Source organism: Gekko japonicus, unplaced genomic scaffold, assembly GCF_001447785.1.
Source record: "Gekko japonicus isolate JY-2015 unplaced genomic scaffold, Gekko_japonicus_V1.1 scaffold608, whole genome shotgun sequence".
Taxonomy (NCBI): Eukaryota; Metazoa; Chordata; class Lepidosauria; order Squamata; family Gekkonidae; genus Gekko; species Gekko japonicus.
In genome coordinates, this window is record NW_015162497.1 from 693,680 (window position 1) to 707,391 (window position 13,712).

Sequence of the window (13,712 nt, forward strand, 5' to 3'; positions counted from 1 at the left end):
CTATATTCAACCTGCCCTAGGGATGGGTAAAAGGGAACAAGGAGTAATGAAAGAATTCAGGTACAGCTGCTGCCCCAAGGAATGACCCTCAACCAACCCCCATATCCCAGCTAGGGGCATGCATTCGGCATAAATCAAACTGAATAAATACCTGGAAAACACTCTTTTTTATTTTTTCGGGTATTAATTCAGACAAATACAGATCAAAGGATCTGATTTAGCTACTGATATTGGTGAGCACAAATAAAAGCTGATTTTTTTGGCTTTTATTCAGGTAAGCTATACCAAGGAGGGAATCAGCTGGGCCAGCAGGAGCTGAGAGCTCCATGCTGCCTTGGCAGCGGGGAGTGACCTTCCTGCCACATGCAGATCCTGGGACCAGCTTCTCCTAGCCCATGGTTTAAGCCGTGGGGCAGGAGGAACCTCCCATCCAGGTCTGCATGCGATGGTGAGAGACCTCCCCTTTTTCTTTCCTCCATTGTCTTCTGGGGCCTATATAATTGGACCCCCAGACTGATCTTTTTGAAATGTGTTTTTTTAGGAGAGTCATTAGCAACTACGCTGCACCTCTATTTCAAAAAACACCCCCCAGCCGCAGATACCCCCAGATTGATTCTCCATTATAGCCTATGGGACCATTGACTATAATGGTCTCCATAGTGTATAATGGAGCCAGAAAAAATCAGTAGTAGCAATATTTTCCAAGTTCAGTATACCCAAACCTGAAAAATACTGGGGGTTTTGTGTGCACACCTCTAATTCCAACCATCTTCTGCTACAACAGAACACGGATAAATAGTTGTTTATTAGCAAAAATGTTTTATGGATCTCAGTTGATTTCTTTTATTTGATAACATGAAAAGTCAGTTGGCCTTATCTATAAGCCATTATATCACTAACCAATTCTTTAAAAATCATGACTAAACAATTATTATTATTATTATTATTATTATTATTATTATTATTATTATTATTCTGTCTCTGAAAGATCAGCTTGATTTAACTCAGAAAAATAGATTCTTTTATAAGGCCAAGAAATATTGTCAGTGCATCTATGTTCTTAACTTATTAAGAGAGAGAGAAAAAATCAAAGGGGGATAAAAATCAAAGACTAATTTCTCACCTTTATAACAGTATAATTATTTTGCAGCTGTTCGATATATTTATCTCCCATACTCTCTAATGTGCTGAACAACAATTTTGAGAATAGCAAATAAAAGGTTTAGTTTCTCAAAAAATAACAACAACCTGGAAACTTAAAAGGAAAGTAACTACCTAACATAAAAGGCCACTGAGGTGATTCAGTGCTGCTGGAGTTTTTGCACTGAATTCCCCTGGCAGCTGAAGTTGCTGATCAATAACTGGTGCCATTGGCTGGGTCACCAATAGTAACCTTGGCAATTAATGAGCTTTTTAAGTGTCATGTACAAGGCAGAGGAGCAGGAAAAGAGATATTTCAGAATGCCTGGTTCTGGAAAGGGTAAGGAGAGGATAGAATTTGCCGTGTTGCAGTTTTTTCTTCTTACACCTGAAACCTCTCACTTTGTTGTTAATGAATGGAATGTTAAGCAAGAGTAATACCCATATCTTACTGACAAAGATGGAGCTATCAGTTCTTCCCATATTTTAAGCAAGCTTATGTTGAGAGAATTTAGTCCCAAGCCTATAGGGCTGGGGTACTTCTTTGTGCAAGTCCCATTTTTAAATAAGGCATAAGAGCACCATTGGCTCTTGTTAAGCCATTTGCCACCCAGTGTGGAACAGCCAATCAGAAGGAATTTGAGCTTTTCCCTGTTCTCTGCAGAAGATTTTTACTGTGAATTGGCCCACACCATCTTCAACAATTATGTGGGATTAGCTGGTCACCTTTTGGAGACCTGAACAGGATTTGGTGTTTTTTTTATTATTTTATTTTTTAACTTCCTGCACATTGGCTTGGGAGAATACCTTTTCCTACTTACTCCACAGTGTTCTGAGGAGTGATGATATTCTCTAATTAGACCTGGGGATGATTGGCAAGCACCCCAAGATGGGGGACCCCCTATTCCCAAGCAATCCTATCATTGGCTTGAGCAGCCTGGTGGGTTGGGGAAGGAACACCTTTGGTGGTTGAGCAACATGAACTGATGCCTTAGTTGCAGGAGCAGCATTATTTTACATATAGGTGAAGTAGTAAAACTGGAGTAAGGGTGGATTTGCTCAAAATCCTGATAGCTATAGTACACTGCTTCTTAGTAGCAACTATCATTAATTCAGGGATGTTAAATTGATGTAGATAACCTGCATAGTGGACTCTTGTGTCTTTGGTTTGGGGTACTGATAAAAACTACTATGTGAGGTAGCCAAGAACTTTTTCATGTATTAGTTTCACTCTCCTGCACTGAACTGAACATGTGAGATTTGGGGAGTATGAGTTCTGGGAAAAGAACAGTACAACTTTGTTTTTGTTGTCATCCCCCCCCCCCAGTAGACCATTTTGGGTTTGTTAAATACACACAAGCACCCAGTAATCTCTCACCCATTGCTTATATTTCATCTAATTTTGTGTCCTCCTCCAGTGCCATCCTGTTATTTATTTATTTATGTTTTGTATAGTCTGCCTTTCTCACTGGGACTCAAAGTGGATTACGAAGAATAAATCAATCTGATCAACAGAATGAGATATTCAATAGACAGTGTGATAGGATTTGATTTGTAGAGATCTGGAAACCAACTGGAGGTGAAGTGCTGCATAAGTATTAACATGACAAGTTAAACAAAAACAAAAATTACATATCAGGAACCTACTTACATCAACAGGTGGTACAATGTACAGTAGTATAGTCTACAGTACTTACGGTAACTGTTTACTCCAAGCTTCTTTAATTATATTAATTGGAGAGCCAGCTGATGGACTGGGATTCCGAGAAACAGGATGTACAATTTAGAGTAAACAAGTGAGGGCCCATGATACTCATGGGGGGCAAAAAAAACAACAACCCATTGCTGCCAGTTCCCCACACCTGATTTTCTCCTTACATCCCATATCCCCCACTCCCACCGCCAAGCCTGGTGCAGCTCCAGGCCACACTTGGGGAGTCCCCCAAGGTTGAAGAAAAATCTGTTTAGAGTTGGTTTAGATGGGGAACACAGATCACTTTTAGTGTATAGATAAAGCAAAGTGAGCATCTGGTAGTATTCTGTTACATTCATGTTGCTGTCTATGATTAGGTACATTTCTTGAAAGAAGTCTGCACAGATGTCTGTGCAAATCTTTTCTGTGTCTAATAATTATAATGATTATTAATATTTATTTAATTTTATAGACCACCCTTCCCCAAAGAGCTCAGAGCAGTATACATCATAGTAAACATAATAAACAATTAAAACAGAGAATCAAATTAGTAATCATTAAGCAATAAAACAATATACAATGCAAACTACAGCACCCAGTTGATGGCATACCAATCACTTTGCTCACCCATGGAGTGGGTCTCCTACAGGGAGGTTGATAAGGCAGATAGAGGTCAGGGTCAGGAACCGCTGCTGTCCTTAACTGTAGGCCTGGTGGAACATCTCAACTTTGCATGCCCTGCGGAACTGAGCAAGGTCCCGCAGAGCGTGGATGTTACTAGGTAGGGAGTTCTACCAGGCCGAAAAGGCCCTGGCCCTGGTTGAGGACAGCAGAACTTCTTTGGGGCCATGGACTGCTAGTAAATTTTGATCACATGAGTGTAAAGCTCTTGGGGGGCATGCCAATTGTGCTGGTCCCTCAGGTATGTTGGTCCCCTCCTGGTAAGGATTTTGAATGGAAGGGGGGCTGCATGAGTTTCTACATATGCATTTCACTGGATCAGGGCCATTAGGGGTAATCCAACAAGCAGTATTCCCAAACAACCCTTTCTGAGCCTGTGTGCTTGCATCAAACTAAACACTAACTTTGCACAAAATCATGTTTGTCTTGTTGTGGCTCTGCTGCTGACTATCTGCTTCTTTCAAAAGTGCAGGTGTCCTCTGCAGTTTAAGATTAACTGGGCATCAATATGCTGCCTGTGAAGAGTGATGTGATGTTCTATTGTAACCATCCTGAATTATTGATTTCCCTGTGGTGTGTCTTCTGCAGCAAAAGACTGAACAGCTGTTTCACCAACATAGAATTTTATAATGCTAATATTTGAACTTTTTCTGTGGATCTAATAACCTTTTCTTGTAGGCAAGCAGTCTCTTCCCACACAGACGTCTTTTGCATTTGTATGCATCTTCCTCAAAGGAAAGGTGTGTGTGTGTGCATTCCTAAAATACTGTCCTCTTCCCCATTTGGAAATGGAATGCTAGCCATGCATGTATTTGTGTATTTATTTATTCATTTGTCTATATATTCTTAACAGATATTGAAAATTTCAAAACCAGAACAAGAAGCACAGTATCAGTCCGGCAAGGGCAAGGAATGGTGTTGCTATGCGGACCACCACCACATTCTGGAGGTGAGTAATATAAATGGCACCAGTTCTAGAAGCTAAACTTCTTGCCTTTTGGAAAACAGACAAATAAAGCAGACCTACGTGGTAATGAAGTGCAGAAAAACACCTTTGAGATTACTGGAGTTTATATATAACTCACAATGCCTGAATCATGCCTACCAGATGCCCAGGCTGCCACATTAAATCATGCCATCATGATTAAATCAATTCCCTCTGTCCATCATAAATGCAAATGCTTGGTTTTATTGAGGATGCGCTGTAATAACATCTTGTCCAGGTCTCTGGTCTCTTATGTAACATTTGTATCTACTGCCTCAAGACAATAATGTAAAACAGGAACAAATATTCTTTTTGTTCCTATATCTAATCTCACGACGGCTTAATTCTCATCAATGAACATCTTATTTTAGAGTTGCCAACTCCTGGTTGGGAAATTCCTAGAAATCTGGGGTAGAGTCTGGGGAGGGCAGGCTTAGGAGAAGGGGGATCTCAGCAGGGTATAATGTCATAGAGTCCACCCTCCAAAGCAGCTATTTTCTCCAAGAGAATAGGTCTCTGTAGCCTGGAGATCAGTTGTAATTCCAGAAGATCTCCAGGTTCCAAGTGGAAGCTGGCAACCCTACTTATTATATGCAGTAGAAGTGACAGTATCACTAGGTTAGAATGGATCAGGAGATACATACTTTAAGCACTTCCTTCTCTCTGTTTTTCCATCACATCTATGTGCCCTTATGAGTATATCCTCCATGCTCTAAATTCAAATAATAAGGACACACAGGAAAAGCCACAGCAGTGGCTTCCCCATGGATTAGCCATCAAGGCATGGTCCCCAGTACTTCCAGAAGTGCCTTCAGCAATTAAGACTTAATATCTGTGTAGTTCATGTTTCAGTTGAATGTTTTGTTTTCAATTATAGGTTTTGCTTTAAACTTTTTAAGTTTTATATTTGTGTACATGACTGCATTCTTGAATGAAAATCTGTTTATGTTTTACTTTTAAATAAGTCATCTTTTTTTCTTTAACGTTGAACTATTCCTCCCTCTTTAATCCATAAAAAGGTATTCTATTATTAATAGGAGTAACCTTTTAAAGTCAGTTCATATACCGAAATCATACCAAATCCCTCTAGATTGTAAGTAAACTATTTAAATAAAAGGATTTCCTGAGGAACCAGTCTGTGCACTGTGTAAAATGATTCATTGTCCTCTGGGGACATGGGATGTCTATCAAAACCTGCTCTGTAACTGGAGCCAACTTCATTGATGCTGCTGCTCAGAAACTGAAGTTAACGAGAAAGTTGCATTAGCAACAGTCAAAAAGTCAGTGTTTGCTTGGTGGCAGATGGCAGAATCAGTAGATAAACAAAATGATCAAGTTTCAATGAGAATTTTTGACAACAACAATTATAGTGAAGAGCTATAATAGAATACTGTTTTCTGTGTTTGTCTAAAAGGTGATGTGAAAACCTGTCATTATGTTAAAGCATAGTTCTGAAAGATCCATATCAGTAGCATAAAGTAATCTTATAGAAATGTTGTTATAAGTAGCTTGAGAGAACTTCAGCAGCATCTGCTGCTTTAAATTGCTCCATTTGGAGGTTGTGTCCATGAGGCTTTGTAGCGATCACAGCACAGCAAATTTATATTTAAAACAGGCCATGACCCAGTGTTAGACCAGAATATAACATTAAAAACCCTCCATTGGATCGTTCAACTTTTTAAAAAAGCTATGTAGAAAGCTCTGTGCTTGATTTCAACCATGGTAATAGAGGAGGAGGTATTTATTGTGAATGTGCATTTGGCTGAATCCAAGCTGGGGGGGGGGTCCTCATCTGGATACAGATCAGAGTCTATTTTGGCTATCCAATATGGTCATTCCTGAAATATCCAGAAAATTGTTGGGATTGTCCGGGAATGCTGTATAGCCACAGTTAAATGGCATTTAAAGGGCTCTCAGTCACTTTAAATGCCCCTGGTGATAACGTACAGCTTGCAGAAGACATTTAAAGGGACCATGAGCCCTTTAAACACCTTTTCCTTCTCCATTGGAAACAATGGCAAATGGTGCACCTTCTTTGAGGGCCTGTAGAATTGGGCCCCCAGTCCAATCTTTTTAAAACTTGAGGGTTCCTCTGAGGAGAAACTGACCCCTGGATGCCCCAGATAGATTCCTCATTATATTCTGCGGGGACCATTGAAGGAAAAAAAGGGATTTCCTAAAAATCCCAAATCTGAATACTGTACCAGTATTAGGAATCAGGATATACCAATATTTTTTCAGATCCAATATAACAAACCCGAATAAAACCTTTTTTTTTTGCACACCCCTAGTATTTATTTTATCCATGATGTTTCACCAATCCAAAGTCCATACTTAAAACATCATCTTTTAAGGTGAAGTAAAACAGGGGCCATTTAATTTTTCTGCTTCAATCACATTTGAAGCCTATATATATTTTTTCTAACGATTGCTTGACAGATGCTGATCACTTACAGCTGACCCTAGTCAGTTGAGTAACTCTGCATAGGATTGCATTGTTAGTTTATTATTTATTTATTTCATTCCATTTATATCCCGCCCTCCCCGCACGCAGGCTCAGGGCTTGTGAACTTTTGCTAGTTATAGATACCTAACACTCAAGTACTGAAAATGTAATTAATTATCCTTTTAATTTTTCAACCTAGTTATTATTAGGCTCCATTGTAAGGCTGATGACAGCCAATGCACTGTGTTGAGACATCAGCAGAGAAATGTATCAGATAATTTCCATTGTTCTAGTGCATTTTGATTAACAACCCATCATTTTACTGGCATTCAGTTAAAACCTGTAGCATTCCATAAATAACTGTTCACCTACTTGAGTCATACTAATACCTATAATTTTGTTAAGAATTTTCTGTGATTATATGAAGAATTCTTCCCTCATTGTAACTGTTGTTTATCAGGTAACGATTCTACAACTTTCAACAGAGGGGTTTTTTGGTACACAAAATAAATGCTTGTGAATTATTAAATAGCATAGAAGTGCACAAAAGCTTCTTGGATCTGCAATTCTCACTTGGGCCCTGGGTCCCACAGTCCCTACACTAGATTACTTCCAAGAACATGTTTAATTTCAAGAATTTTTTGCCCTAGGTGTTACCTCAAAGGTGTGTTTTTTTAATCAAGGTAATTGCCTGAAGAATTCTCCATCTGTCAACTGTAAACTCCTAAAGAGTAGGAGGGCTGGGAGAGACCTCTGCATGAGCTTCTTCCAGTCTAAGATAGCTTCACTTGTATATTGAAGTCTAATGTTGTATGTGGCAGAATGTGTCTGCTCTGGCCTGTGGGTCCTGTTCCACCCTGCTTTCCAAGATTTTTCTCAGCACAGAGAGGCTTTTCTTTCTCTCCAGTAGCCCACCACCACCCCCTGACCATTTGGCGTAATTACCCACTGGGAGGGTCAGAACTCCTGGCTTCCCTTCTGAGTTCTGAGGCCTTGCCTCTGTGTCTCCCACTGCCCAGTGCCTGGACACCATGGGGACAGTTTACTGCATTGCACACCCCAGGAAGAATAGCCACTTGCCAACTGCCTGCCTTCCCCCTGGCGCTCTTTAGAAAATAGCATATCTGAGATGGTGGTGATCTATGTGGTAAAGAGAACCATTACCAGCATTAAAAGTTATAAAGTATTTTTTTAGAAAGAAATGTTCATAAGCATACTTTTAGCATAGCAACAGATTCGAGCAAGGGATACAAAAGAAATTGGTAAAAACCCAATCCTCTCTCCCTCTCACTATATGTGCCCAATCCAGATGTTAAAATATAGGACAGGCTCTTTAGCTTTAAGGCATTACAAGTTTCTACAGAGTTACCATTACCTTGAAGCTTGCTCTCTGAGCGAGTACATGGTCAGTGGCTCCCTCCCCAGTGGAGAGAGGTCTTTGTCTTCTCATGGATGCTGCACCCCAGGAAAAAAGAGCCCCTTCCTGTTGCAAGAAGTTTTTATCATCTCTGTTTCCCCTCCCACTGAACATGTCACGCCAAATCAAAGGAACGCTTCCTGGAAATCTCCAGGAATCTTCTTCCTATAGACTATCTAGCAGTCTACTCACCCAAAACTCTGTTCCCTGCTTGAAGGGGGGAGAAGGGGGGAAGCTTGGCCATCCCATTGTCGCTAGCTAGAACTATTAGCATTTGTATGAAAGTAAGCTTCGGGGTAGGGCGGGGTATAAATTTAAATATAAATAAATAAATAAATAAATAAATAAGCTGAAAAGCAATTGCACTGACTTGCTCCTTCCCAGCCTGGTTTCTGCTCAGAAAGGGGGGGGGGGGAAGACTGCTAAAATACAAAAGTGGAGCTTTGCCTATTGCCAACCTCTCAGGAGACACAAAAGAAGCATTTCTTCACTTTTTATTGAGGTCCACTTGGTGTTGGCATCAGGGTTGTAAATAGATCTTTGATTCACTTGCCAGGGACACTCCAGGCCCATTCTCTGAAACTTAAACTTTCATTAAACAAACAAAAGATGCAGACAGCCATGTTGATCCATTTAGACAAATTCCAAATAGCAGCCACAATGGTATTTTTATTTGGACCAACTAAAAGTCCTGAAGTAGTGAGCTACCTTTCGGATTTAAAAAAGTGCTCTTCACACTGAATGTTAAACATAAAGGGGATGAGGGAGAGGAAAAGGGGAGTAGATGTTGCTGGTAAGGACAGTTATAGAACCCCATTGACAGACATTTTAATGCGAGAAGAACTTAACCTAGGGAAGAACTAGCAACATTTTGTTTGTAGGAAGTATAGAGGCCCAGCTCAAGGTATTTTGCCTTCTCAGGTAGTGCAGGCCTGGAAGGTTACAATATATATAAGCCACACTCATTACCTCCTTTCAGTTCCTGTGCAGCTGCCAACTGAGAGCAAGATGAGTTCCTGGGGGGAAAAGAGACATTTTTTATAGGTGCTAGACTGTTGCACAAGGATCTGGGAGACTCATGTTTAAATCCCTAGTCTGCCATGAGGTGTGCTTGGGTGGCCTTAGGCCAACTGGACATTCTTAGCCTTATCTACTTTGCAAGGATTTTTTGAGGATATAATGAGAAAGGAAAGCTGTGTACTTTACCCTAAGCTTCTTGGAGGCAGGGCAGGAGGGAGAGAGACTGGCCCAAACCCATCCAGGACATCAGAGGGTGGGTGAGATAATACAGCAAAGGGGAAGCCTCACACTAAGGTTTTGTATATTATTTTCTCTTCTGAACTAGTTTGGTGTAATAACAATGGCTGTTTCCACTCTATTGTACATATGCAAATAACTTGTGCTGTATTTACATCATCACTTCTGAATATGCAGTGTTAATTTATGTCCTGAGAGAATTCTAAGAAATACACCAATTATTGAACCTACTAGCAAGTAGTCAGAATTTAGTATATAGAACACTTGAGCAAGCATTTATATGGTATTTTCATATTAGGACAGGACACCAGGGAATTCAGAAGATTTAAGAGTTCCATTAAGTATTCAGTTTTATCCTCAGAGGCAGTGTCACATTTATAAATAAACAGTAACATGGTCTGTTACTACTTGTTGTTAGAATACATGTGTACCCTATAGAGGTGCCTGTGAATATGGCCCATAGTCATAGCCAAAATTCAGCAAAAATAATCCTGTAGAAGGAAAGTAGCTTCCTCCCACTACACCTCACTCTTTGCCTAGAGAGATGCTGGCTTAGTTTTTAACTGTGGCCAAAGCAATAATCACTAATTTTACCAAAATCACCCCACACTGGTACTAGTGGAGCTGTGATAAAGTAGGCACGTGGCACTATAAATGTGGCAGGAACACTGAAAGCTGAATAAGAATGTAGGATCAGAAATAATGAAGCCTTGGTGGGGGAAATAGTACAAATATATAGTTAGGGCAATTACCAGTTCTAAGCAGTGAAATAATACTTAGAATTGAATATTCAATACCAAGTGCCTGCCAAAGAACAAGTTATTTCAGGCATCCAGATTCAAAGCAAGTTACCCTCCACTGGGGAGGCAAAATCCTTGATTAACAGTCTGAGGGCTGGTTTTGATGAGGTCAGGCTTTTTCCAAGCAGCTCCCTGGGATGCCCCAGTAAGCACAACTCATCCTGCATTGTCCTGCTTTCTCGCTGGCTCTCTGCCTTTTCTTCTGTGCTGGCCATATGCTTGTCTATTTGCTCCAGTGCCACGTTCAGAGGTCAGGTTTCAATACTCAAAATGGGTTCAACTGAATAATGCCCTCCCTATAAATACATTAAAAAACCCTACAAATCATAGAATAACTTAAAGAGTACAACAGTTGTAAATGTTTAAAGACTTTGAGAAGAACAAAATCTTCATCCAAATTAGCATCATTAAAATAGAATGTCTATTTTAAAAAAAAAAATCCAAACTCACAAGTTCAGTTCACTGTACCACTGTTTGCACAGGTGACTTCCCCCCAGCCCAATGAATCTCAATTTCAGTTCATATAGTTGTGAAATCCAACCCTGAAATAAATAGGCTGCAATTCAAAACTCACCTTAGATCTCAATATACTTGGGCCCCGGTCACACGGGCAGGAAACTGCAGCGGAGAAGCGTGGCTGTTTGCCCTGGGGCAAACTACTGCGCAGTTACGCAATCAGACCTCCTGTGGAGGCCCTGTGGAGGTACCATGGAGGTTCCATGGCAAGGGAGAGGTGCCAATCACAGGACAAGCCGGCGCGCAATGAAGAAGCGCGCGCCGCGGCAAACTGTTTTTTATTTTTGTGTACATGACAAATGCGCATGCTCCGTTGGGTGCGCATGCGCATCCACAGAGACTTGGACAAAAAAAACACCTTATTTGCAAGGGGACATGGGCGGGCGCCGGATGCCTCCGGAAACGCAATCAGACGCCCGCCCTTGCCCCGCAGTTTCCGAAAACTAGTACCTCCAAGGTACTAGTTTTTTGCCACGCAGTTTCGGCTGGAAGCCTCGGTTGAGCCACGGGAGTGCTACGCTTCCCAGATGTGCTGGTGAGATCGCGCCCGGAAACTCCGGCTGTTTTCCGTCTCACTTGTGTGGCTTCTGTTACGTGTGACCGCAGCCTTGGTATTCCAAGGCAAGCCATGAAAAAATGCAGCCTGTCCTTGTGGTGGTTAATACTGGCAAACTTTGCAATGTACCTAAAATACGTTGGACAGTTATGAAAAGTGTATCACTATTATCTATATATCCAATAGTCATCATGACTCCATCTGTGGATACATAGATCTGCAGACGGGGGCTGTATAGACACAAAATAGATATTTATACAAACCTAGGGGGGGGGGACCCAGAGTTGCAGGGAAAAAACAGTAGTAAAAAGAGGGGTACCAAAAAAAAACCCCAAACAGAGAACAGTGGTCTGAGCCAGCACATACAACTGTTCTCCAGATGCAGGGGACACAGAAGGAGAAAGAGGGCAGGAGAAAAGGAGCACAAGCCGCTGCTATCTGTTCCCTTCAGCTGCTGAGGCAGCAAAACTGAAGACAGGCAGGGGCATGCCATGGGACCTGCAAGCCCTCTCCACTGCTGAAGCTATGCTGCTTCCCCCCCTCTATTGAGGTGCTAAAACTGGAGATGGATGGGGGAGGAGGCATGGGACTCACTAGCCTTCCCTACATCCCCTTCACCAAGGAGGTGGTACTTAGGTGAGGATGTTTGCAGCTATGGCAGCAAAGTTCCCCCTCCACCCCGGTTCCAGTGAGGTGGCAGTGCCAGATGCAGGTGGGAGGGGGCACAGGAGTCATTGTCACCCTTCTAGCCACTGAGGCAGCAGGACTAGAGCAGGGCTGCAAGGAGGTCCAGCTGCCAAGGGAGCAGCCCAGTGAGTAGGGGAGGGTGGGATCCCCCTCCATGAGTCTTATGGTTCCTTACTTGTTTCTTCTACTTCCCATCTTTACCAACAGCACTTAATGTTTATTGCTCTACATGACTTAGAACTCTGTCCGTTACTTAGGCGAGCCATACCACACAGAAAATATATTGAATATATCCTCATATATATATTGCTCTCATTTTGCTAAGACTTTATAAATGCTTGCTCCTATGTAAACTATTTAAATAATCTCCTTTTGTCATGAACCGACAATTCAACAGCAAAGGAAGGGATCTGGGGCATTCTAATTCTTGTGGGTTTCTTGTGGTAGGAAAATGTCTTGCTATTTTTGAAGTTAAAAGCTGTGCAGTGTGAACTGAGCTGGCTAAGTTCTTGTTGTTGCTCTTGTTTTAAGTGTTGCAGAAGGAAATATTAAGTGTAAATTTATTCAAAGTGATGACTTGTTAACACTAGAAAGGTAGTTTTACATTTTCCCCTCCAACATGGCATGGTGACTGAGAGGTAGGCATATTTTCTTGAGAAATGATAAAACCCTAAAGCTCCCTGTTACCGCACTGTATAGACAATTAATTGGAAGCTCTTTTTTTCTGTGTAGAATTCCAATAGTATTAATTGTATTAGAACTGATCTACTGCTTGAAAAGATCTACTGGTTAAGAAATGGATTGATGCCAATTTACTCCAGCTTGTTATATCTGTGGGGGGGGGGACCTTTGGTGAGAAATCTTGTGTATATCCTTGTAAAATCCTACATCCTCCTATAAACACCCTAATAGTATAGGATTCCACCTTTTTATGCAGTGAGAATGAAGAATGTATGCATATATACATGCATACACTCATTTGTTTACATACATATCATACATATAGGCACCATAGAGACAATAGAATACAAAGCAGATGGGGGAGCATTTAAGGATGGAGTTAAGGATGTGTAGAAAGAGTTAAATTTGGGAACTCCCATGACTGCTCTGCAGGTTGTTATTATTTTATACCTTGTCTTTTTGTGAAACAAATACATTTACTAAAGTGTCTTAAATACAGATTTTTTAAATACAGACGGACTTTCCCATGTCTGATCACTCCAGCGTGCTCTCATGGCGTCGGGATGGTCTGATCAGGCCATTCTGACTCCGTGCCGTTGTCCTCCCCCCTTCGCTGTATGCACATCATCGCAAGCTCCATAGGGAGCCCTCAGTGCAGAGGTGCAATTCATTGATGCCTCCTTAAGTGCATGGGGGGGGAAATGGCACAAAAAACCCCGACTCACCCACAGTTGCATCTGATCACACAGTGACAGACTCTGCCCACAGCTTCAAAGCGAGGTGTGATTGTGCAACTGCGGATCAAATTCCTCTGGAAGAAGTAGCCTCGCTCCCCCCCCCCCCGCACTCCCCC

General features: G+C 41.4%; 1 protein-coding gene across 1 annotated transcript in view; it reads left to right on the plus strand.

Annotated features, from left to right (window-relative positions):
* The window catches only part of LOC107106002 (contactin-4-like), a gene marked incomplete at its 3' end in the record, with an annotated part of 340,090 nt that overhangs the window by 75,724 nt on the left and 250,654 nt on the right, over nucleotides 1-13,712 (plus strand). The window contains exon 5 of the mRNA XM_015406077.1: nucleotides 4,368-4,463. Coding sequence (XP_015261563.1) covers nucleotides 4,368-4,463 — 96 coding nt within the window. The remainder of the gene's footprint in view (nucleotides 1-4,367; nucleotides 4,464-13,712) is intronic.